At 36.9% G+C, this 27,194-nt stretch overlaps 1 protein-coding gene across 1 annotated transcript; it reads right to left on the reverse strand.

Moving 5' to 3' along the window:
- Positions 1 to 952: 952 nt before the first annotated feature.
- Positions 953 to 25,912, reverse strand: IQUB (IQ motif and ubiquitin domain containing). Its single transcript, XM_050907941.1, has 12 exons — positions 25,823 to 25,912; positions 25,453 to 25,606; positions 24,051 to 24,212; positions 23,770 to 23,945; positions 23,374 to 23,529; positions 20,968 to 21,178; positions 16,754 to 16,929; positions 11,664 to 11,834; positions 10,049 to 10,225; positions 8,186 to 8,434; positions 4,131 to 4,316; positions 953 to 1,874 (listed from the first exon to the last, which is right to left on the reverse strand). Exons 1-12 carry the CDS (start codon positions 25,910 to 25,912, stop codon positions 1,707 to 1,709), a joined length of 2,076 nt encoding a protein of 691 aa, XP_050763898.1. The 3' UTR covers positions 953 to 1,706.
- Positions 25,913 to 27,194: the final 1,282 nt, after the last annotated feature.

Genomic DNA, 27,194 nt, shown 5'->3' on the forward strand with positions numbered 1-27,194 from the left:
GAGGTTGTAGCGAGATGGGTGTCAGTCTCTTCTCCCAAGGCGCAAGTGACGGGACGAGAGGAAACGGCCTCAAGTTGAGCCAGAGGACGTTTAGATTGGATATTAGGAAAAATTCCTTCACCGAAAGGGTTGTCAAGCATTGGACCAGGCTGCCCAGGGAAGTGGTTGAGTCACCATCCCTGGAGGTATTTAAAAGATGTGTAGATGTGGTGCTTAGGGACATGGTTTAGTGGTGGACTTGGCAGTGTTAGGTTAATGGTTGGACTTGATGATCTTAAAGGTCTTTTCCAACCTAAATGATTCTATGATTCCAAAAATCGCCAACACCACATGGCACTGAAATCAATGGACTTGTGGGTTTTCACATTTGTTTGAACTATTTCCTTACTGTTTATTTAAATCATCCTTCTGGGGTTGTACAGTACATTTTTTAAAAGCCATTTAAAAAGAAAGGCGACAAATTTATAAAGAGGGAGGTTACTATCTATATGATTCATGTTTTCCTTCTTGCCATTAATTTTCTTCAAAAATCCTTTTATCACTCTGGAAGAAGCCCAATCTTAGCAGCCATTCCTATCTTAAGGCTCAGATCCTGGAACGCACATAAGTCAACCGGAATGCTCATGTGTTGCAATTCTATAATTCTATAATTAGTTCAGTACTGAACTAAAATCCAGAATCTGAATTTAATGGTAAAATCAATGGAAAGACTCCACTGATGTTAGAATGCACTGGTCAGTCAGGTACTGGTTCTACAGTTCATGTTCTGTTGAGGGAGTCAATCCAGTTTCCAGCTGTTTGCTGCCAAATAGATGCTTATTTCTGTTTGTAAATGCTACTGCTTCTTCCTAGTCAGTTCTATTTATCAGAGCAAAAGGTTTTGTCCTGGGTCAAAACCATGTCTAGAATAGAGGTTTCAAGCAGAACTTTGCAACTTTCTGTAGGACTTTATTGAATGTACCCCATACCATATTTTCCTCTGTAAATATAATCAAACATAAACATAACTAAATAAGTTTACAGACAGAATTGACTTCTACTTTAAATAACACAAGCTCCTCAAAAAATAAACATGTTCCAAACAGTCTGCATTGTGTATTTCAAATTATTGGTCTGATTTACAATAATTTCAAGATCTTGGATACAATAATTACATGCTGGCAGTTCCACTATGACCATCAAGATCAGCTATAAAAAGTAAAGTTATTCTCTTGCACAAATGTTTGCAAGGCAAAGCAGATATATTTGGAAGGGCATATCAATCCTGTTGTTCTGTAGGAATTTACGGTTTGACAGGTTTGCTGCCTTAAATTTATTTCTCTCATCTTAAGCATGTAATACAGTGTTTATAGTATTATTTTTCTAATTAGAAGGTGACAAAGAATTAGCTAAATTCCCCCAACAGGAATATTACACTACAGACAGAATGTTCCAAGCAACACAGGCGTACACAGAAAGACAGTCATTGCTCTAAAAATTTAGAATTTACAAAGCTCATCAACAACATTTTACTTTTTAAATAATGAGGTTACAAAACATGAAATGCAGTTACATTGACTGGTCAAGATCAAATTATTTTATCCTCAGAAGTTTGTTTTGATCTGTGTAATACAATTAAGGTATTGATGAAAAAGTACATTTTGTTAAAACGAAGGAAATTGTATTAATCAATAATTCAGTTAACTTCAGTTAACTTCGCCTAAGAGTTATGTTTTTGTACCAGTAGGAATAGGCGTAGCTATTAAAAATTCATTTGCATTAGCCTGATTGTCACTCCTATGCAAAAATGATGTCATCGCTGGAATCTGAGCAAAATAGTTCTTTGCCCGGATATGCTTATGTTTTATTCTGTGAATAAATGCCGCTTCATAAGCCTGAAAGGAAAAAGAATCCAAATCCTATTAAATACAATTAAAATATCTACCAGTCTACATGTTGCTTCATATTTTAGACAGTATAAATAGTGACCCTTTAAGAAACTAAGCCAGATAATTTATTTGTATATGATACATAATGAAATATTTTGTAGTTCTATACTGCTACCTTATGGCCCAATAATGAAAATTACTAACCGCTCCTTGTGAAATATTAGCCACCTTTTAAAAACAGAAAAACTTCTGGCATTTTTTTATCCATTCAAGATAAAACTTATTTATTTCTTTTCAGGTAAGAACATTTGTATTTACCTTGGAAAATTAAAAAAGGCAATGCTTAAATATCAACATTTGCAAGGTGATGACTATAGGAAATTTCCTTGATAAGAATCAGAGTGATTATTTACAAATATTCATGGCAGCAAGCATTTGCAGCATTTCAGTCAGCCTTTGCATTCAGTGGTGACATTTTCCTAAATTTCTAGTGATTAGTAGTGGTTCAGATGATGTAACAAATAACCAGAATATTTAGTTGAAAAAACCCTTTGCTATCACTATAGTCATCGTTATGAATAATTGCTATTAAAGAAAGTGCTTGAGAGGCCTTTTTTTGTTTCAGTGAATGAGAAACAACGATTCAACTTGCGACATTCTAACTTTGCCTCATTTTCCTTATTTCACACTTCTTTTTTTTTTTTTTTTTTGAAACAAAGCTTTGGCCATTACCAGTGAAGAAAGGTGACTCCTCACTACAGCTAGTCCACTTCTACTTTTGTAGCAAGAGCTAAGTGAAAAAACCTTACGATTTTTAGGTAGGCTTGCATACCTTCCCTGTTGCTCTTCTGGCCTAACTCCCAGCTCCACTGAAGCTCTAGACCTAATCAAGTTAATGGCATCTCTTCGACTATGACATCCAGACTTATGAATTTAAACCAGATAAGTGCATAATCAGAATCTTTGCCTGCCGTAATGCTAGTAACATAAATTTATGGATGCGGAGAAGCATCGCTATATTCAGACTGCCTGAACAGCCTTGTTGACTGGAAGTGAGACAGAGGAGTCAATAAAGGAATTTTCAGCTTGAAATTGATTTTACCTTTTAAAGCTAATGCTCCCTTAAACATGTGTCCGCTTGAAGACACAAGTTGGGCACACATGCAAAAAATAGCATGGATGGCAGAATTCCCTTTACCTTCAGAATTCCCTGACTGATATATTTTGTCCCCAAAGCAAACCTTTCATTAAGAGAGCAATCCATTTGCTCTCTTAGTTTAGTTATCACATACTCTTAAGACTTCCAAAAAGAAGGGCAATGCGTAACAGCTGAAGTTGCATTTGTGATGCACACGTATTGCGTTAGAAATTGAGTTAAGAACACCCTGAACAAAAGGACACTATACAGCAATGATCTCAGGTCACTACCTACATAAATCAATAATCTAGAGGTGAGAGGCTTAATAATCCATTACTAATTGCGGGACAAACACAGCTCACAAGATTCTCCCGTGCCTTAGACAACTAAATACTCTACCATATGATGTCCAGTGGAGTGAGATATTTACGAGGCTATCGTGTTTAGATATAGAATTTGGGGGGAGTGGTCTAAAAATACACAGTTTCAATGACTTCTTTAACAAATTCTTAAGTTTTTTAACTCAGAACAGCAATTACATTTTTATTGCTTAATTGCAAACTGTAAGATTACATTGTCAGGGGTACTTAAATGACATCTGTATAAGAAAGTAAATGGAGACAAATTTTATTATGACAAATGGTTACATTCTAGACAAAGAGCCATTCTGTTGTTTGATGAGAAATTTATAAGACCAGAAACTAATGAGGCCATAGCACGTGCAAGAGCACAGGCACACAATTGCCATAGTATTATGGTTAGTCTTTAGTATGTTTTTCATCCAGGCTGGCTCTTGTCTGATCTCAGCTGAGGGAAGAGCATAGGCACGGCACCGTCCTCAGTAGGCAGCATGGATGAAGCCACTTAGCTTCTTGCATTTTGGGAGGGAGAATCAGGGCAAGACAGAGTTCAGGTACATAGATGTGAGTTGTACATGCCAGCTGCCCTCTGGCCTAGTGCCTGTCTTATTAAATAGTACAGATGCAATCATTTAAATAGTCACAATGGGCCAATTTAAACATGGATGAGTGCAAGGACTAAATTTGGTCAAACATCATTAGTCACAGGATTCTATTAAAACATAATATAAATATTGTAAAAAAATTAAGCCCATCCAATTTTACCTTCTGAAGGTTACCCAGCTTAAGATGTGCATCTGCCTCATCTTTGGTGAGGAGAATAGTGTTCCACGGAGACCACTCATGCTGCTTATCCCATCTGACCATAACCAAATCATAGAGGTCGCTGCAGGCACTGAGAGCTGACTGACAGCCCCATATGTTCTCCATCAGGTACTGCAGATCTTGATGCTGAAATGGAAAACAGGGTCAAGAAGGAAGAAGCATGTTTCATTCTACAACAAAAGCATTGTAATCGTATAAGAATCCAAATAAATCTTTGAGTAAAAAAATTTTCTATGCATATGTCATATAATCACTTGGTTAAAGAACGTCTAGACATACACATCTTCCTTTAGCATGGTGTGGCAATTACTAACTGCATTTTTCTTGTATCATCTCTAAAATATTACATTCTTACTTTGATTGTCTCTGCCAATGGCAATTCATATCTTCTGTTGACATCCTGATTGCTTAACTGCTCTTATAAATCTTCTTAAATCTCATGGTTTTTTTCATATAGCATGCTTAAGCCTCTTTAGACCTTTTTGGTTAATAACCATAATCTATCTCTGTCATTACTGAGATGACTTCCCCATTCCATTCTTGGATTCAGAATTAATGTTATTCGTTAAATGAGTTATTACACTACTAAATTACTTAAAGTTTACATATAATCAGAATAATCTGGCCTGGAAATGTGGGAAATAGGACAAGAAAAACTCCCACCTGTGACAGACCCCAAATCACGGCCTGCTTTGCTTTCTTCCCCTCACTCTGCTGTTGACATATGGAGAGTTTATTATGCTCATGATAATGTTGCTCATTTTACCAAATGAGATTATAAGATCAGGCAGCTATGCTACAATATTAATAAAAAATAATAGAAGGTCTGTTTGTAAAGGGTCTGTAGTACATAAAGGCCTTTAAATGTACTTTTAACCTATGTCTAAGGTTAATTTATGTCAATCTTACTTTGTTTAATTTATTAGTAGCCATCTGAAATCACTACTAAATCTTGATAAACACAGCCTCTTGAATGAAAGAAAAAAACCCAACCAAACAAAAAACAACTTGGGACAGCAGTTACCACTGAACTTTGGCAAGTTTTTCTGTCACCCTCCATTAATTCTTCTCTATATTAGTCATGGAAAATTACTGGACGATTTTTATCTACAGGAGTCTGTAAACAACAGACTTTTAAATAGGTTTTCCTCCAAGCTAGCCATTTGAAGAAGACTCATTCCTCTAAAAAGAAATCTTGACTTAATTAATTAAATAATGGTGTTTACATATTACTTATTAAATTCCTGACAAAGGATGAATGAAACTATACCAACACAGTGCTTTAGTGAAATGTAGCCTCATGTATTCTCATCCATCTTGCTTCCAAAATCCAGGAGCCCATATAAATTCTTGCCAGGGAAAATGTAAGATTAAAGCTGGGCTTAGAACCTCCGCTGGTAATAAATATGTGCCTGCTGATTCCAAGAACATAGGACTGGTCCTACATTTGGTCTTAAATCTGGTCCTACAGGGCCTCCTTTATTAAGTTTCACTAATTGGCTTCTGTTTTCAGTATTTCCTCCTTTTCACAAAATTTCAAATAACTTCTGTATCTTCTTCTTAGAAGCCAGAAATTTGCAAGCAGACATATTAGCAAGTACTACTATTTTTGTGCTAAGCTACACATCTCAAAAGTTACCAGAACGTGCAAAAATCTATACTGAGGCATATAAGAGTCCATGTAAAACGGATCCATAATTTGACTCTTCCTTTTTCCTGGATTACTATTTTTTTTTTCCTGCCTGAAAAATAGGCAAAAGCTTGTTCTATGTTAAAACTTCTCAGGTTATGGGGAAGAGTTTGATTTAAGAGACTTCTTCTGCAGTTTCTAAAGGTAGGCATGCATTTTGCTGTGAAATTTTACAGTTAATTCATTTCAAATGATGCTTTCCCTCCCTGCCCCCCAATTTGTTCTGTGCTCACAAGAAACAGAAATGGCCTTCAAGTATTGTCATCTGACAGGTTGTGAGCAAGTATCATTGAATGCTCAGCAGGTGAGACTGGGAAACAAGGGCAGGCAGCGAACCAATAAAGGAGTTAAATATATTTGTAACTTCAAATGAATATGACATTGCCATTGGGATGTTGCTCATCAAGAAAAATCAAAGCCATAGTATGTATCATTGATTCTAAGGAGCATGGAATAGTTAAACCCTCTGAAAGAATAAAAGGCAGCCTCAGGACTTGACATATTTGCTGAACTAGTTCATTTTGATAGAAAAGAGGTCTTTAGCTGCAGTAAGCAGAACTTACTGGAGCTACCATAACGCTCACCAACTGCTTTTTGCCTTTTAAACCTTAGCAGCACTCATGTAGGTGGTCAACCCAAACACAGTTAGAATCAGTACGCAAGAGATCTGAAGAAAAATCTTTTATCTTATCACAAAAGTCTTGCATCTATCCACAGACAATACAATCAGAGCCAGCAATGGTACTGCACTGGGCAATGAATGAAGTTGTCATAGCTACTGCAAAAGACTTTTAGTTGTGCCCAAGTCTAGATGCCTCAGAGCTGTTTTCTGGATGTAAGTGCAGAAGGGGACAGACAGTTGTTGGGAGGGGAAGGGAAAAAAAGCAAGTAGCTCAGAAAAAAATTAATAATTTAAGGAAATGTTAGGAAAAAACCCACGGAAATTAGTGATTTAAGATACAAACCTCTGTTGTTTAGATATTTACAACTCTAAAGAAAAGAAGTTAATTTGGATGAAAATGACACAGTATCTACAGATGTTGCAGTGGCACAACCACAAACGGAACTGCAAGTGAGGGCTTTTGGTGTCAGCAGTTAAGAAGCAGTCATGTTTCAGTGCATCAATGGCCACCAGCCATCACAAGCGATGTGATGTGAGACGTCCAAAAGATTTTGGAGGATGTTTACATATTAAGATAAACTAAGTTAGACACAGACAAAAAAACTTTTAAGCTTAAGTGAAAACCAATATGGACAAACAACATCTACAAAATCCAGGTTCTTTGATAATATTTCTTAACACAGGCATGATAATTAAAGAACCTCGATCTTCCTTTTGGCAGCTGCCATGGGCAAAGTGCTAAACCACAGCATGGCTTCTTTTGGTAGCAGTGGGATATTGATGACTGGCTTTTGTTTGCTTGGTTGTTGTTTCAGACATACTGGAAATACAGTTCAAAAACTATTCTACGAATGTTGATGTTGTAGAGATCTTTATTACTAAATCTCAGAAAGTTCAAATAAATCTTAGCTGTTCAATATTTTCAATAAATAACACTTTGCAATTACCTCAGATTTAAAACTTTCCCAGTGGACATTGGATGTTGACAAAATAAGTAATAACAACTAAAAGAGAGAATTTGCTGAAGACAGAGGCAAGCAGTTCTTTGGTTGTTCCAGTAATGATTATTAAGAAACATTAGCTACTTAGTAATATTGCAGAATATTACAGATGATGGTAAAAAATTTAGAAAATTAAAATATTTAGTGAATCCCTCTCCTAATAAATGCAAAACAGTAAAACTTCCAACTATACAGATATTCTACTGACATAGAACAGGAATGTCAAAACCTCCTCTCCTTTATTTTTTCCTTCTGAGAACACAAGACAATTTAGTTGTATTACTAAAAGAGTCCAAATAATGGGGCTCAAAATGTTTTACTAGCATTATGTGTTGAACAATATTATAGTCACAAAAACATTATTGCTGCTTTACAAATGATGCTAGTATCTTTAAGCCACAGGATGGCCATAGCAGAACCAGAAGAAGAGTTTGGATCATCTGATTCTTTGACCTGTCAGCTAGACTTCTACCTTCTTTTAATGTACAGCTTGTAACCACTTTTGAAAGTACAGCCACACTTCAAGAGCTTAAGTGATTCTTCTTTATGGTATGGAACATCCCATGTCACAGGAAGAAGTTTTTGTAGCTTTTAGCCTATTTCTCAACATACACAAAACAAAGGAAAAATTATAGTCAAAGCCATTGGTTTCCATTATTAGCAATGCTCTTTCAGACAGTACCTGAACTAAGAAAACAATTTTAGCATCATCTTGATAACCAGCTTCAGACTTTCTGAGATTTTCTAGTATAAGTCTGTACTTCAAAAATGCTTCTCGATGCCGACCCTCATTATCAAGCTTGCAACACAAGCGACATCTGCCAATGGTGCGGGAATTAGCAGGAACAGGAAACTCAGTAGATGGTAAGTAATTTTCACAACTATGACAGAAGTTAACATTTTTATAAAGTTTTAAGGGATCTGGTGGAACCTAAAAGATTTAAAAAAAAAAGTTAATTTACCACAAAGTATCTTTGTATTACTTGTGTGTCACCCTAACTCTGTTGGAATACATTTTACCTATATTCATGCAAGTATTTTAATATGTAAAAGCTAGTAATATTTATTTTAAAATACTCAATAGGGTTTTGTTTTGTTTTTTAAACAGAAGACCAAAAGCCATTGCATTTTCTTACTGTACTTGCTAAAATCAGTTCTATAAATCAGACAATTCATTTTTAAGCTATATGAAGATCCTAGGCATTATGCTCCAGTGCTCTTGCTGGTGCTTTTATGTATGCAGATTGTCAGCCATTCTGGAAAGATGACAACACAGAAAACAGAAACTAATTCTTCTGCATTTAATTTTTCGTATAGAATCTGCCCTTTATGTCAAAGATAAAGCCCTGAGACTATGGGCATATTAATATTTTGGCATAAGAATACAAAATCATCAGAGCCACATGTCCAAAAAACAATATATGGGAAGGTAAGAAACTAAACTTGCTAATGACCTCCTCATCCTCATATTGCTTCATGGGTTCTGGAAAGAATATAATGTAGTCTGTGCAGAGGGCCCAAGTCTGTAATTGAGTAGTTTGAGTTGTCTGATAATCCAGCTACCTATTGTGGTCGTCTGCCTTTTTTTGAAAGTACCCTGAGGATTTGGTCACTTTGTCTGTTGATGAACTGCCACCTTTTTTATGGTCTACAGAAGGTTACAAGATTCAAATACAAATATAGGTGCAATTCAGCCTTCAACTCAAGGTACAGTTAACCAAAAGCTATGCAAGACAAAGATCTCCCATCTCGTCTCTGCTATGACACATCTAGGTAACCCTGTTCATAAACCTAGTGTAAAATAACTGTTGGTTCTAAATCCAGCTAACATTTATTGACAGATTCTCTACTCCTGAAATACCATCAACCACTCTAAGAGGAATCCTCTTCTGACAGATGCAGAATACATATTGCTGCCTAAAGCAGCAACATATGATAGTGAATCATATTTTTAATTGTAATCTGTAGTCAGAAAAGAAAAACAATCACACAACTTGAGAGGTGTCTACCACTTTCTCCACTTCCTAGCTGTATCTTCTTCTCACAAAGTAGCAACTAGTTGTACAACAGAAGCTCGTAACAGCTCTTGCTTAGGTGCCAGCTCATTAGGCATCACTTTGACAATGGCAATGTTCTTCCTTTCTGGACACATGGGATGCTGCCACTTGTCCAGTGGAAAAAAGAGAACTGCTCTCTCTATTGGTTCCCCATTTGCTATTACATTTTACTGTTACCATACCATAAGATCTACCATTTATAATTCTCAGATTTTTTATTTCATACATAGAGTTTCTGGGTGCTCTCAGTGCTACCAGCCACTTGTCAGGTTCTTATACCCGTGTCTATGCCCCATGCTTCCTATATGACTGTATAAGCTTATTTGTGTGAAGCCTGTGTACTTGCTACATTTTACTTCTTTAGGAAGTCCTCCAGCAATTCTACAGCAAAATGTAAAATAAAAAAAGCTTTCATTGTTTTCCATTCCCCTTCTCCATCATCCTTAGTTCAATGGCCACTATGTCAGACTGCAAAATAGGAATAATACCTTAAGTATCCTAGCAACTTCAGGGTTAAACTTTGGAGTTTTAATATACTGAAGAAATAATGTACAAATTCTTTTCCTCAGTCCCTCTAAGTTGCATTCTTTCACCTCTCTCGACATAAGATCAACTTCTCTGTCAATTAATTCCACTATTTCCCGTGTTAATTTGCATTCATGTTCCTGAAAGAAAACACAAAGAAAAAGGAAAACAAACTCCACAGCAATAAGGAAGCAAACAAACAAAATAATTCTAATGCAGATATGAAAGCAAACTACGGATTCTATGCCAATCATCATTCATACCTCTGTATGTTCACATAAGAACATCTTTATAGAAGAAACCCTTAGTGTCTTAGGAAAACAACCTCCAAGAAAATTAATGTAAAGAACTACAAAACTGAGAATGCTTACAGATTCTGCTTTAAGGGGCCTGTATATGTACCAAAGCTATGAGGAACTGTAAACCTGGAGGCATTAAAAAATGCTAAGCAGAGGCACACAACACATGCAAAATTTTCAGTCTCCAGAAGCCCCCAGAAATATCTCCCTAAGATAAGCTTCCTTTGGCTATGTGATAGGAGGCGTAATGTATATACACAGTAGATGGTTTAAAAAAACAAAACAAAACAAAACACAAAAAACCCCAAACAAAAACGCCACCACACAAAGGCATGGGGGACTTTATGAGTATGCTTGGAAATCAGTCATTTCAATATTTCAAATGCTTAGCAGGAGATTCTCCAGAGAGAGATAAGAGGTGAATGAGTCCAATGTTTTCTCACCTAAAATAGAGTGCTAATTTACAGAAATTCTAGAATTTGTTCACTACAGCAATATTGACTTGTATTAAGATGGGCAGGAGTTCATAAACTAGCAGTGCTCCCAGTGCTATATTGGCTTTAGATCAAATTCTGGTACTACCAAAGCCAACAGCAAGATGTTCGTTTGTTTTAAGAACACCAGGAAGCAGCATTCTATTCTAGTTTGACGTCAACAGTATCATCCTGAAAGTACCTTGAAACTCATATTATTCTTTTTGTACATGAATAAATAAAACAAATATGAAAGACTAAAAGAAATGCAAACAGCTTCTAATTCACTGGGAGCACTGGCAGCAGCAGTGGGGGTGGGGAGTGAGGGGCACAGAAAAAAAAAGTCAGTATTTGCCACCCGTAAAACTGGTAACCCAAACCAACAGAAAGACAAGGTTCTAAACAGACATTTCAAAGAACTGAGAAAAAAAAAAAATCATAATAGCCACCTAAGTCTCTGCCATGGTTTTCATCAAGTTGTTATAAATATTTAAGCTAAACTTTGTACTAAAATTGTATTATGTATTAATATACAAAAAAGTCTAAAGCATGGGGTTAAAATTCTAACACAACTTGAAGAAAAACGTGCACATCACAAAGTGATATATGAATTTAGAGTATATCTAGAATGTAAATTACACTCTCATTCCAGGTGGTACACTAGGCTTTCTCTTGCTGCCAGCTGATCATCCTGGCACCTGTCTGCCAGAAGTATTGCTTATGCTTGTATTGCACATATAATTAAGTGACTGTATCTTTGGGAAGTACAGCTTCAAGCTAAACATAAACAGAAAAATAAAACATACCTTCACTGTATGTCTGAGTGTTAACAGCACATCTATTCTCTCATCTTTTGGGATGTCATTCATGCTAATGCTGCGGTAGATTTCAAATAGTTCTCTGGCACGGAGTGTGTACTGTGTATCCATTTCAGTGATTTTTCCATCATACGCTTTCCATCTCTTAGGTTGTGCACACTTCAGAAACAATTTGTATAACTCTGAGCTATTATAATCTGTTCACCAGCTGAACAAGTGCATTATGTTACATCAAGTTTCACCAGAGCAAATAGGGACTTAACATTAATGCTTGACTAATACAAAAAGCTAATTCTATTGTCGATATTTATACTTTGCTTAAAGTTGCAGGTCATGAAAATTTTGACTTACAGTATATTAAAAGTAAATAATATTCTCCTACAGGGATATGCTCTACCTCCTTAAAGCGAATTTACTGACAGCAGTGTTAGAATACATTTGCTCTGTATTTCATCTTGCAGTCATAAATCCCTCTAAACTATCAGTAAAAAAATCAATGGGACCGTTGACTGTGTAAAGATTGCAAATTTAAGGCCTCAGAGTCTACTGCAGTACAAAATATCTCCAGGGAACTGTTCTATTTATGCTAGCTATACAGACAGATAGAAGGCATAGATTTTGTTAAAGCTGACTAAGGCAAAGTATGAGTTTACAGCTTATCAGATACTTCACCTAGCTTCTTGTTTGCTAACTTAACCACATACCATATGCCTACTACTTCAATTGTCTCTTTGCACGTCTTTAACTTCAATAGACAGTGAGAAGTTACATGGTGTCAGCTGCCCCACTCAGTTTGAAAAATCCAACCATTCCCCTCTTGAAAGAGGATTGGGTTTGGTTGCAAACCACGCTGTTACATAGGGAGGTAGGTATCTAAATCCAATAGAAAAATAGTATTCAAAACCCTCTCCCCATCATTACCTAACTCCACTCCCTTTCCTTAATTGGGACAGCTATTTGGAACCTCATTCGGTGTATTAATTATTCCTTTTCATGGTATTTGGAACTTGAGTGTTCACAAACAATTGTGAACTTCACTTTGCAGTCTCAGTGAGAGTTAACTACAGCAACACTTCATGCAGCATTCACATGCCTAGTAGTTTTCTGGATATGACCCCAGCACTGATGTAATCATTATTTTGACCAAATACACAGGCTTGCTATGGTGATAAGTCATAAAAATACCAGGAATATTAGATAGTTAGAACAGATATGATTAGTCACCACCACAATCAAAATAGAGCTTTCCTCACTTTTAAATAAATAAATTATAAAGTTAGGTAAGCAAAAGAAAGACAAAATAATTGCAAAAAGGATTTAACACTGAATAACTGACATTTAATTACATTATCAGTGGGGGTGGAATGCTAATTAAAGGAGGTATTGTTAATCAGAGGTCACAATTCAGAGCCAAAACTGATTAAGAAATGCAATAGCAAAACCAGATTTAGTAAAAAATAAAACTCTTAATTCCTTAGTGAAATCTTTGAACTTCTGCAAAGCTAGAAAGAGGCGATTTTCTCTCTGTCATAAAAAGGCAGCATTCTACTGTAACTTTATGACTTTGTTTCACTTTGCACAGTACTAGAAATTCTAAAAAAAAAAAAAAAAAACAAACAAAAAAACCCCAAGCAAACAACAAAAAAACCCCCCACAAACTTTGAAGCTATATCATGCTGTAACTCCTTTGTATGGTAGACTGGCAAAAATCACCGTTTTCCACAGAGTAGTTAATTCAGTACCTACATTTGATCCTCTTCAATAAAATCACTTCTTATAAGACAGAAAAGTAATTTGCTTATGCTAGGGAGAGTCAACACGCAGAGTTTACCCTAGGAAATGGTTATTAAAACTAGGTTATTCCGATAAATTTGCAACAACCCATATATGAGCTAGCAGTCTTGGTATTCCACTCTGCAAATGACCCTTAACACAGACCAACTATATTATGATAATGTCTAAATTATTCAAACCAAGCTATCATACCTATAACTTCTGTAATTTTTCTTACTACCTCATCATAACTGGGTACTATATAAAATAATTTAAAAAGAAAGAAATTATATAGCTTTTTACTGAAAAAAAATTATACAGAGGTCTCATCAATATGAAGATTTCCTGTATTTCAGAAAGAATCACAAGCTCTCCGATTTCAGGACTATTTTAATGTATTCAAGATTGATGTGAGAAAACTAAAACTGAGATTTTTTGCCAGGTTTTTCTTGCCTTTTAGTCTGCTGGCAGTGCTGCAGAATTTACAATAATCCTCTTATCTCTATTACTTCAGAGAGCAAGACTACTATAACTGCACTCTGCTGCCAATGCATGAAAGCAGAAAAAAGCACCTGAGGAGAGAAATACCACCACAGACAGAGAGAAAAAGGTAAGAAAAGTAAAAAAAAAAAAAAATCCATAGGACGGGTGCAGAAATAGCACAAAGCATGAAAGGTATGAACCGAGCGATACTTAATAATTACACAAATTCCTTTAAGAAAATATGATTGCTGTATAAAAGCTTAATCAAGTACTTCCTCTTCAAAATACAAATGCTGAAGAAGAACGAGCTCAGCGTAAAAAGGAACGCCCTAGAATGTAGTGCACACGCAACCCGTAACAACCCTTGTAAAAGCACACATGCATGAGGAGGTACACACTTAAAGTAGCAAAGAAGGGAACGAAGGTTTCCATGGAGAAGCAAGTTTCATATCACATTGGCTATTGCAGCAAAGTGAAATGCTTGCAGTCTTCAGATGTGAAAGGTGTTATTTCAAATTTAACTGGCAAGTGTCCAGACTAACATTATCAGCTCAAAGTTCAAAAAAATAACTGAATGATCTATAATCTAGCACTCCAACAATAAATTTCATACTACAGTTTAAAGTGATTAAATTGCACTTACAGTCATAACAAACCATCCATTTAATTTTGAGATTTCCAAAATTATTTTTTATTTATTTTGTTTTTTGAGAAATGCAGAAATTGTTACTTTCTTTACTTCTGAGTTAGGCTGCTATCTATGTCAACAGTTTAGAACAACACTCAAAACCCTATAGCTGACGTGATAAAAAAACATGAAAAGAAAAAGTTGCAGTAGTTAAGAAGCTCACGAGATTTTTCAAATTAAAAAGAAACCAGTCTCTTTAATGAAAAACATAATTTATACATTTAAAATATGAATAAATAAATTAGTAGTAAGTGCTTCAGAAGCAAGTTCCCTTTTTGGAAAGAGAGAACATCTCTTGTCTCTCATGTGTCTCCTGAATCTCCAAACATCAATTGTCACTAAGAATTCTGGTACTGAAGAACATTTTGCTTCTGATTCCTAGATGTAAGAAAACTGTACAACTTGTGAGAATATACACTGGAAGTAATCTATATATGGTAGGACATTGGAAAGCAGTCTTTAAAGGAAAAATAAAGATAGAGACTCAGTTAAGAGAGAAATATATTTGCTTTGACTGTTCCAGGCTTCTTCTTCTGAGAAGATAACAGAATAGATTGTAAATAGTAGAAGCAAACATTTAACATAGAAATGATTCAACGTTTTGATATTGTTCCTAAATATTTCGTTTTCTGGTTTTTTGCACTCTTGAAAGCAGTAACAGAGAATACAATCACATCACAGCAATAAACTTGGTAACAGTTCCACCAACATTTCAGATAAGTAATTTGTTCATAATGAAGAAAGGTAATAGATTTTATCAAATCTCTTTTTACAGTCCAGTTCCCATACATCAGTAATAAAAAGAATGAAAAAAGTATCTTTTGGACAAAACTGCCATTTTTACTTTTGAGCACTAAATAGTCAAATTTTTTAAAAAATTAATTAGATAGTAAAAAACCTATTTCTGTTGCAGTATTTCTTTTCATAATTATGTCACATACTATGAAAACAGCCACAAAATAAACTATTTCTTTTTTTTGAGGGGATGGATTCCTGGGATGTCTACCTAAAAAGGACTTTTTTTTGCATTTTACATTAAGGTGCCATTGAATCTAACGCCATTCTAAATCATCTTTGTGTGTGAATGAATTCTCATCTTTGTTTTATAGATGAGAGCCTGAAGAACACTTGCGTTAAATTTCATCCCCAAGATTATACAAGAATAAAATCTCAAGTTGAAGTTCTAACACAACTGAAACTAGTGAATTAATAACCGAGTTCAATATGATATAAGATTCAGTCAAAGCTCTTCTGGGTTTCTATCCTCCACATGAAAACAGAATAAATGTTTTCTTTAAAGACAGACATATGATGACCAGAGGCCTGTGCTCAATGGGGAAATAAGTGACAAATCTAGTTCCTGAAGGATAACATTTCTGAGGGAAGGGGAAAAAAAAAAAGAAAAAAAAAAGAATCAATTAATCCATTCTGCAGGGTCAAAGTTTAATTTTGCTAATACTGGCTTAAACATTTGTTGAATAGCAAACTTTTCACTATAGAGAACAATGAACAGAACATACCAGAGGGAAAATCACTTAGTCATTAGTTTTGATTAGTGAAACTGAGTATTTTAGAAAGAGAAGCTAATAGGTAGATTTTTAAAGTTTCAAAAACAGATTAGGAAAGAGCCTAGTTTCATGCATGAATTCCGACATCACTGTAATGCACACAATACAAAATATAGAATGGTATGCAATACCCTGATGCTTTATAACCTCAAATTAACCATTCTGAATTGTTAGAATTTGAGCCTTTAATGCTGTTAACAGTGCCATCAGAATCATGTTCTTTATGCAGAATAGTTACATAATACAAAATTCATAAAAAAATAGCACTGAGTGGATATTATATATACACACCTGAGATTTACCATAGACACAGGTAGTTAACAGTCTTAATGATGCACTGTTAGTCCTTCAATCAGTCACAGAGCTAAAATTCTCAGCTTGGAAAAAGAAATTTACTGAATTGTATTGACATGAACAACTAGATAATTTGGATATTTCTAACATTAGCATTCACATGATTAACTGTTAAAGCTACAAAAGTTAGTTTTGGCAGGTAGTTTGCAGATGTCTTTTCTGTTCCTGTACTTTGGTATTCTTTACATTCAGCCTAAAATTACATCACTGACCTTATCCAGAAAGTGCAATATTGCTTTTTGTTGATTCTCCTCATCAGCATTTAGTTTGTGTCTCCCAATGGAAGCAATCAGCTGTGCCTCTTGTTCGAGAAGTCCACAAAATGCTGCCTTTCTTTCAGCTCCAGTAAGAGTTCTGTTAATCCGTTCAGTCTCCTCCTGCCTCCATACTACAGATACAAATATTTTGGGTATTTTTTACAAGATGTTTTCCAGTGAAACTTCCACTTTCATATTTAAGAAATAACATAATTAATTTTCAATATTCATTAAAAGCCAGTTTCTATGTTAGAGAATTAATTGTTATGCACATTTTCAATACATGTGAAATGGCCCAGAAATTAATGTAAATTATACAGATGTTCTGTGAAAATATGTGTGTGTATATTAATTCCAAACTGCCAATCCGTACTCCAAACTCAAAGACAGGTAAGGAGAAAAAGGAACTCTATGTGAGAAAAATAATTTAGCTCCTGTGGAAATGTGTGATGAAATGATTTCTTCACAATTTTGCATCTAAAATAACTGTTTGAGACTCAAACAGCTCCAAAAGGTATGAGCAATAAGAACTTTTTAAACAATTGCTCATCAAAGTCACAAGAAAAGATACCATGGAGATCTTCTCAACAGATTAAGGACAGCATCTGACTGTGGTACCACTAGTACTCAGCGCTGAGAATATTACTGCTTCTCCCTGCATAAATGAGTTAAACCTAAAGAAGCTTGAAGTCCTCCAAAACCGAGATAAAACTTGACTGACAGTCACGTTTAGCACTCCAGGTCTTACACTGAAGATTTGAGTGGTATCATCTTTTGCCATCTAAGGCAGATGGATGCACATTAATAATTAGACAGTCATTGCTTTACTTTCCCTTTCCTCTTCTACAACAGAACCCTTCAAGTGGAAGTGGCATGCAAACCACAAGGTAATAATGACAGCAGCACGTGAATCAGTACATGCTGTATAAGAATCTGGCCTTCTGACTCTTAGGGTCAAATCACCAACCCACAGGTACCTGCTGCATTTACAAGTTAGACTACTTAATGACAGAAACATACAGACGTATACATATGTGCCTATCATGGTTTATTTTGTGGTACCCATTTTTTGACTATAAGTGCTGATACACAGACTATATGCCCTTACAGCAATCTGTTAGTAAAATCAAATTGTGTTTACTAAATAGTGTTTTCCTTTGCATACATTGTAACAGTTCTTGGCTTTTCTGAAGAGTCTGTTCCATTTCAAATACATCTGGAGTTTTGTAGGGAATTTTATAAGATCTAACACTCCAACATTCCTGAATAATATCTCGAAGTGTTGTCATTGTTCCAGAACAGTCATGCAAAAGCAAAACCCAACATAAAGAAAACAATCCAGTAAGCGATGCACACTTACTGAAAAAATCTATAATATCCTGTATCAGGTAAGATTAGAGACAGGAGGAGGGAAAGGAGGAAGGTTTATTTTCTGCCTGTGGCTTCCTTATCTACAATACCTTATGTTTTCCATTTTAAAATATTTCAATTCATTTCCTTAAGGCTCTCCAAGCTTTGGTATTAATATGACAGCTGTCTGACAAGTTCTGAGTACCCAAAGATATATTTTTAAATAAAGCCATTTCAGCAAACAAAAGCACTGTATAGAATTAATTTACATGAAGCTTTATATGCCTGAAGGGGGCAGCAACTTCAAAGGTACAGCTAATAAATACAGTAAGCAATTTTGTACTTGCAGAAATGAAGAAGCTGTCAGTTACCATCAATACTCACCTCCTGATTCACCATATACATGCAATCAAGTTAAAAACATTCCTCTTAGATTATCTGTTCTACAGAGATTTTACTCAGTATAATTTTTATTCCAGTTTTTATAAAACAAAGTAGTTCATGCTTTTCAAATAAATAATCAATGTCTCTCTATGCAGACACACTGAATATATAGATACATCTCATTTGCACCATACAGTCAACAAGCAAGTTTTTGTACCAACAGGAACTGCTTGTACTGGCTGACCCTGTAATAGTATCCCCCTGTTGTGATCAGCAGCAACAACCTTCACAGATCTCTAGAGGACAATAGTCTCATTCTATTACTGTCACAATGACTTAGCTTGTGTAGACTGTTGACACTATAAGAATGTAAAAGTAGTTTCAGATGCAGGTAGGAAAAAAAAAAAAACTTCCTAGAACCACTAAGCTCTATTAAAATAAAGAGCATGACTGCAAGTCTCCATGTAGGGAAGCAACCAGTCAACACCGGTAAACAAAAACAAACCAAAAAGATTGATACCAGACCATTATTTTTAACAAAACGTTAAAAAGACATTTCAAATACTGGAGTTTGCTCTGTTCCAGTTTTGAAGTGGCACATGCTTTTTCAGGTTGCCTAGATATTAAATTCCTGAACATGCAAAGCTGAAAGTTTTATTGTTTGTGAATCCAATGACATTAAATTAAGCAAAAGAGACACTTATATAACCATAAATTTTAAATCTAAAAATATTGGGCATATCAGCACTCATTCACAACTTTAACTCAGGTTTGTTGTTTCTATTGCAAGTAAGACTCATCACACTTTAAAAAAAAAAAAAGCGGATCATACATTTGATAGCACATTAGCTAGGAAGCAGTTTTTTAAAGAAAATATTGCAGGAAATCAGATACCAAATAGTATCACTTGCCATAAGTGGCAAGGAAGAAAATGATTATTTGAGTACCTTGGCTTTTGATTACCTGGCCAGCCACACCTTTAAAAGGGCTTGATTCTTGTGAAGTGAAAAACTATCTATGAAGAAAAAAGGGGCAGGGGAAACAACCCCTAACAAACCACAAATCTCATGCAGATACCATTCCCAAAATTCTAAAGTTTAAGACCAGTAATAATTTTTACATTAGTCACAAACAGTAATATTTGTAAGTCATTTATACATTCAGACAAAGCGATTTGTTCAATGCCACACAAAGTATGACAGTATTAAAAGATTAGCGTGTAACTTGGGAATTCTTGAATCATGATCCTAAGCTCTATGAATAACACACGCCACCAAATTTATGCTCAGTTTACCATGGAAGAAATAGCTCGAATGGTTTAAGGTAGGTCAGGTGGCTTTGTAATGAAGCAGGTAATCCATTAGGCCAGTTCTGCTATAGGGACAGTAATGTCCAAACTGCCGAAGAGTTATACCATAAGCAAGCACTGTAGCCTTAGATAACATAGGAGTTGTTACAAGTCACAACACAAGCATCTTGCTTAAAAGGAGACATTTTAAAAGAACTCTTGCAGTTTCATTATATGCCGGTACAAGTCCACTGCTTTCTATTGTTTTTGCTTTTCCAAAAGGACATACTCTAGGTTTTTTGTTACATTTGCAACATTATTCTCCTGTAAGTTATGTCTATTATCGGCAGCATTCACCTTATTTTTCGAGGAAGGTTTAGAGGTGCTCACCTATATTAGACACCATCCACTCCAACAGGAAAAGTAAGTCTTTCAGGATGCCCTGTAGGACTCCTAACAGATTTTTAAAATTTTGACCACACAGTTTTGTGAAACATGGAATAAATTAGAAAGGAGGAAAAGCAGAAGGAGAAGAAGACTAGGACAAAAGGAATAACCTCAGTCATATATTATAAAATTCTGGGCAAAAATTTAATCCATTATAAAAAAATGTCTATATTAAATGATGAATGATGGATCTTAATAGTCATTTCTTCACGGTATTATTTTCAGCATCCTAAATGTAGAGTAAAAAGATTAAAGTAACTCTGATCCAAAAAACCAGTTCCTGTTCCTCTAGCTGACCCTAACATTAGAGATGAATGAAAAAAAAAAAACCAAAACTGCCAAATAGCATTATTCTACAAGCTGATCATTTCCTAAAAAGGTGTGCTGGTTTTGGCTGAGATAAAGTTAATTTTCTTCATAGTAGCTTGTATGGTGCTATGTTTTGGATTTGTGATGAAAACAGTGTTGATAACATAGGGACGTTTTAGTTACTGCTAGAGTGCTTACACAGTGTCAAGGCCTTTTCTGCTTCTAGAAATATATGAAAGTCAAATAATTCTTTAAAAATGAAAGAAATTCCACTGTAAGTCAAAAAAATCAAGGAAGTATCTATAGAAACATATCAAAACCAGAAGAGTTTGTTTTAAACAAACTGTACTATTTTGCTGATTTAAGAGTATCCCTTTAACAAAAAACTTACATTCTAAAGCATGGTACAGTAGCTCAAAGTCTTCTTTTGTTTTAGGGTTCAGTCTTCGTTCATGTTCCCTTCTCAGTTTTTCTTCCTTCTCTTTTTTCCTCCGTAACTCTTCTTGTGCCTCCCATGCCAGCCTTAACCTCTTTTCTTCCCTCAGATTTTGTACGACATTTATAGCATGCCAACGACGGAAATATGTCTGTAACACTATTACCTATATGTGATAGAATACCAAAGAATCGTGATTTTAAAACAATACAGCATAATATTTTTTTCTTAACTGTTATTTTTTCTAGCTACTTAACTACATTTTCTCAGATTTGTCTTGTACTCAAACTAATTCAAATGTTACACTAAAAACAGTCAGGTACTACTAGTCTAAACACTAGTATGCTTACTTATTTACACAACTGCAGGGGTTTAATCAGTGAATACAGTGGAGAAACGAGGTTCAAATAATCAAGTTAAAGTATAAACTGCAATTACAAAATCTATTTTTCTTTTTCAAATCTCTCCTTAAAAAACACCTTTTGCCGTGTATTGTTTTTATTCTTTTCTCTTCAGCTTTGTGAGCAGAGGTCCTCATTTTACTACCCATTTATATAGCATCTAGATTGGGAATTTAGATACATATTTGCAAAATTTCTTTTAAACTTCTAAATACAAAAATCAACACACATACACACAAAATCAACTGCACTTTATTTGTAAACAAATAATGAAAGTGAAATTACCAATGCTGTTATGACAGAACTTAAAAAAGAAAATTAAAAAATCCACCTTCCAAAGCTGTGGCCATTAAACACTAGGGAAGTGTCTATACTAAGCTAAGGGAGCACAACGCACAAGCCTGAGCTTCGGCCAACTGAGTTAGCACTTGCACCACAAGCAGTTTAGCCAGGTCAATACCATGAGCTAATAAGCATTGTTCAGCGTTGAAGGCTATCAAGCACAAAACCACGCTAATACAGTTATTAATACAGTTATACTGTCTCTAGAGATATCTTAACCTAACATTTATCTTCAATATTTCCTCAGCTAGTATTCCAACATGGAACTACACTCCACTGTGCAAATCCATCAACTTGAACCAACACCAAGCTGATGTCTCTCTACCATGCATTATAGATTACCTACAGATACATTACAGATTTCAGTAAGTGGCAGTAATGATCAGAGTAAAACATATTGGCAGTCCTGAGGAAACGGCTACCTATTTGGGTCCACTTCTACAAGACGCTTATTGCCGCCAGCTGATGCTGACCAAATAAGAAGTTCTTCCAGAAAACTTCTACCCAGAACATTTCAAAGCATCTTGCCAATCATGTCAATACAATTATTCTACTTGGACACATGAGGAACCAACTGTTTCTCAATCTAGTTAGATTCAGACTGACTATTTTAAGCAATCAAATTAATAACTAGACCATTTACAAGCAGTACCCCGCCTAACATGATGTTGGGTGTACTTAAGCGTGCAGTCACTGAATATGTGGTTTTCAAAAAGCAATTTGGAATGCCTAAGTGGCATCCTCTGCACAATGACTATACAGAATCTGTGATCAGAATTGCCTGCATGAGGCAACTCAGTGCACCAAAAAACTCCACAGGCCCATTGCATGTGTTTGAACAGCCAGGTTCTACCTTAAGGCCAAAGCAGGAGCTTGAACACAATCCAAAACAGAACAGTATGCCAAAGGAAACCTGTCAGGCCTGTTAAAACAAATAAACAAACCCGAAAACGACAAAACCCATAAGCTGAATGCAGATCTCCTAAATCCTAACTCAATACTCTATCCATTTGAGGCCATACATTAAGCATGTAGAATCATAAAATCATAGAATAGTTTGGGTTGGAAGGGACTTTTAAAGGTCATCTAGTCCACCCCCCCTGCAATGAGCAGGGACATCTTCAACTAGATCAGGTTGCTCAGAGCCCCATCCAACCTGACCTTGAACGTTTCCAGGGATGGGGCATCTGCCACCTCTCTGGGCAACCTGTTCGAGTGTTTCACCACCCTCATTATAAAAAATGTCTTCCTTATATCTAGTCTGCAGCTTAGGTCCTTCTAAAGGGATCATTAGAATGCCGTAAGGACAAGCCTATTTTAATCCCTAATGCTCTATATGGAAGCTTAACTGTCACTGTAAAACAGAAACCAGCAAAATCACAATTCTTAATATTTAAGAAACCACAAAGTCTCAAATGTCATTAGAAACACCAATATTGTAAATGAGCAGACACACGCTTCCCCCACATGTGAAAGATTACAAAATGCGAAGATTAAGCAGACATTTTGCAGTCCACTTAAATTCAGTCTTTGAACACTCTGAACACTCATTAAATATTCAGATAACCTTTGCAATACTTTGCTTTACAGATACAGTTTCAAACAGAGGAAAACTTACTGCTTCAAGTCTACGTTTATGGTATTCTTCTGCTGTAAGATACTTTCCAGGACTTATTAGTTTGTCAGTCATGTTTGACACATACAGGCCAATTTTAGTCATCTGTGTTGATGTTGTATTTCTTGTTTGTTGTGGCTTATTTTTTTCAAAAACCGTCTGGGGAAAAAATGTCAGATTATAACAAAATATACAGAGATTTTTTTCCTCATTACAATAAGTGGCAAAATTAGCTATTTCTAACAAAAATCACAAGACTAATGATATTCATTCACTAAATACTTGCAATTGCACACTTATTTCCGATTTACTTCCTCGTTCCTATTGGAAATAATTGTGTCAACATTCTATTCTGTTTGGCAAAAACAACATTCTAAAAAGACACTACAAAGCCATTACCTGCGTTTCCCTACAAAATAATTGAATTCCTTTGTCAGGTCGTTTTTTGGGTATCGTTTGTGATCCTGCGTTATGAAATTCCAGTCCTGTTATCCTGTTCTTAAATCCACCCAGAAATGGTTTATGATAGGTAGGTCTTTCAATTTTTACAACTACATCTTGGAATGAATCAGAATCTGTTAAAGTGGAAGTTCCAAGATAGAAATATTGTTTCTTTTAGTAACAGATTGAGATTAGAGCACAATTATTTATATTGATACATGTTTAAAAACAGCATTTACCTGTTTGTATTCTGACAGTTATAACATCAGGCATGTGGTAATCCTGTTGAACTGCTGTCCCAGGAAAGTGTCCCTGATCAAGATGTAACTTCTCAGACTGGATAGTTTCATTAAAGTTAGGCCTAGTCCTCCTAAGAGCTTCATCATCCTCAATCATGCTTCCTAAAAATAAAACCAAAATTAATTCCTAATTCATCTTGGAACTAGATGATCTTTAAGGTCCCTTCCAACCCAAACCATTCTATGATTCTCAAAACAAACAAATAAATAAAATAACTCAATTTTACCCTGAGATTATTTTATTGAAACACTGCAACACAGAATAATCACAGATTTTTGAGCTGGAAAGACAGTCTACTTGAAAGCTGAAACAGTATTATCATATACTTTTTAAAGAGATATCCAACGTAATACTGTCACCACATAAAAAGTCATTCATACTATAATTTTTAAAAAGTTACAGTAAGTGTTTTATTTGCAAATGCATAATTTTAAATCAAAGTTACTCATTTACACAGTGAACTTTTATTGAAAAATCTTACCTAAACCTGCTCCAATTTAGACCTGATCTAAGCATACGATGGCTGAATCACTGTTGTCTTTCACACAATACTTGACCTGGTGTTTATCCAAAAACTACATTCTGAACCAGATCTACTTAACTTGAAGCTCCAGAAATTACTTCTTTTGTTTCAGAGATAAGAGTCTATCTGGCTCTGGCACAGTGCCCTTCCTAGGAAGCGATCGCCAGCTACTCAGAATGAGAGCATCTGAATGGAGCTCCTCCAAGAGGAAGGCGGTCAGCAGATCCATACTCCGCAGGGTCACTCACTCACGGTGCTCACCTGCTGAATGGCATGTGCTACCTTCCGCTATGAAGACCTAAGAAAACGGGGCACTGAATTGGGAAGAGCAAGAAACACAGGACACGCGGAATGGAGAAGAACAAGTGCAGGAAATGATGGAGTGTTTCGGGGACTGCAGGAGAAAGGCACGGATAACGGAAGGGTGGCAGGTAAGTTACAGGGGAATCCAAGAGACATAAAACAGTAAGGTGGTTGCTATGGTCTAGTCTAAACTTTTAGTAGCCCATGTACTCACTGCTGTTTTTCAAATGCAGGTACAAAACACATATACGTACTCACACACGTTTCTGGAAATGAAGATCACTCTATAAAATGCCATATCAGCCTTAAATTGCTACTGCAACTTGAGCTAAAGAATACACTCCTCACCTTTTCAAGCATGTTTTATATGAGAATTTAAAAAGTCACTTCAAGACCAAAAACCAGCAAACACGAGCAGAATGAGAGTGTGGGGGATGCAAGAAGCCATAATCAAGTTGAAGAAAAAAAAAATCTCTTTAAAGCCTTAATGTCCAATATTTTAATAACTTCTTTACCTGTTACTGTCCCACTTGCCGTATTCTCTGATAGTACTGAGTTTTGAGATGTTTGTTCTTCCCATTCTGAATTTCTTAATTCAAGTAAAGTAGAATAATTCTCATTGGTAACAGGAGACGCAGTCTCAGATGATGCGCTGAATGGGGCATCTGGCTCAAATACATCTTGCTCCTTATTTCCGATCACTTCTTGATTGCCTGGTCCTTCACTGGGTAATTCCCACGGTGCTAACCTTGGCTGCTCCTGTTCCTTCAGAGCTGACTGCTCCAGAGAAGGCTGCTGCTCGCAGCCCTCCTCTGACTGTACAGTGCCTGTAGCTTCTGAAAGCAGAGGCCTCTCTGCTGGCTCCCCGTTCTTGGCCACTCCGACCGCTCTTCTTTCTGAGGATGCAGATGGCTGCTCTGCACCTGACTTCTCCATTGTAACAACTTCAAAGCAACTATCCGATGCATCTTCCATTTCCTGAAGTATCAGTTGCACATTTTTAACCTTTCTGCAAAGAAAACTGACTCTATCCCAGCCGAAACCAGGACATCACAGTATCTATTTAAAATTGCATACTAGCACATTTCTACTACCAGACTTATGAGTGACTTAATATCCTGAAAAGCTTTTTTTTGTATCTATTCCCAAATAGCCTATTTAGAATAGCATGAGGCCTTTGCTTCCACCAAATGCAAAACACTTAACATCTTCTCACTGGTGTTTAACAAATATAATACTCCATAGCATTGCCAGCAGGTAGTTAGCATAATTCTTTCTTTATATCTATCTACCTATCTCTCTATAACAAGACTTTACAGAGCAGTATTACCCAGAGACAGCACACCTTCAAGGTTTTCCACGCTGCCACTGAAAGGACACGGGCCGGAAGAATCCAAATCCCATATTCACGAAGAAAACCAAAACCCCAAAAGCAAGGAGGAAGCCACTCCCGGCAGGAGCCAGGCAAACGGGTGATGCCCTACCGAGCGCCCATCTCGGCGGGCGCCGCCACGCCGGAGCGGTTGGGCCGCCACGCGCCCCCTGACGCCCGCCCGGCCCGTGGCGGTGGGGGGCGCGCAGGCACCGCCCGCCGGGCCGGCCGGGGACAGCAGCCCTTGGCTCGGGGCGCACCGGGGGCCGGAGGGCTGCGGCCGCGGTTCGGCGCACGGGTGGGGCTCCCCCGCCCGGCCACGCATCCGTTACTTTCCCCCCACAGCGGCTCTCCGCAGCGGCCGCTTCTCGCGTCGGCGGCGTGTCGCGGTAGCTATAGGAACCGGGACTGGGCGGTGCCCCGAGGAGCACGCTACCGCAGGGCGGGGAGGGCCGGGGGCCCGCGAGCATGCGCACCGGGAGGCGGGGATGGCCGGGAGGCGGGGGCACCGCGCCGGGCCGGTTCCCGCAGAGCCTCGGCTGGGTGCGGGCCGGGCCGCGCTGCGCTTAACACCCGCGGTGCTATACAGGCCCCAGGGACGAGGCAGGCCAAAAAGAGGGGAAAAGGGGAGCGGTGTGAAAGGACAGAGGCTGAGAGACCTGCCTGGCTCCATTTTACCCCACGGCGGCTAACGGAAGCACCACAGCACCTCAGAACGTAGCACCTCCGGCAACTTGCGCTTGCTGCCTCCGCTGCCGCCTTGCCCGGCCTCGTTTAGGTCGGCAACTGTGCCTCGGCATCATACGGCGTTGGCACACCAATGCTCCTGACAACGGCCATGTCCTATGTTGTGATCCATAGCAAGGTGAAGGTCAACTCTTACCA

The sequence above is a fragment of the Gymnogyps californianus genome, chromosome 1 (assembly GCF_018139145.2).
Source record: "Gymnogyps californianus isolate 813 chromosome 1, ASM1813914v2, whole genome shotgun sequence".
Lineage (NCBI taxonomy): Eukaryota > Metazoa > Chordata > Aves > Accipitriformes > Cathartidae > Gymnogyps > Gymnogyps californianus.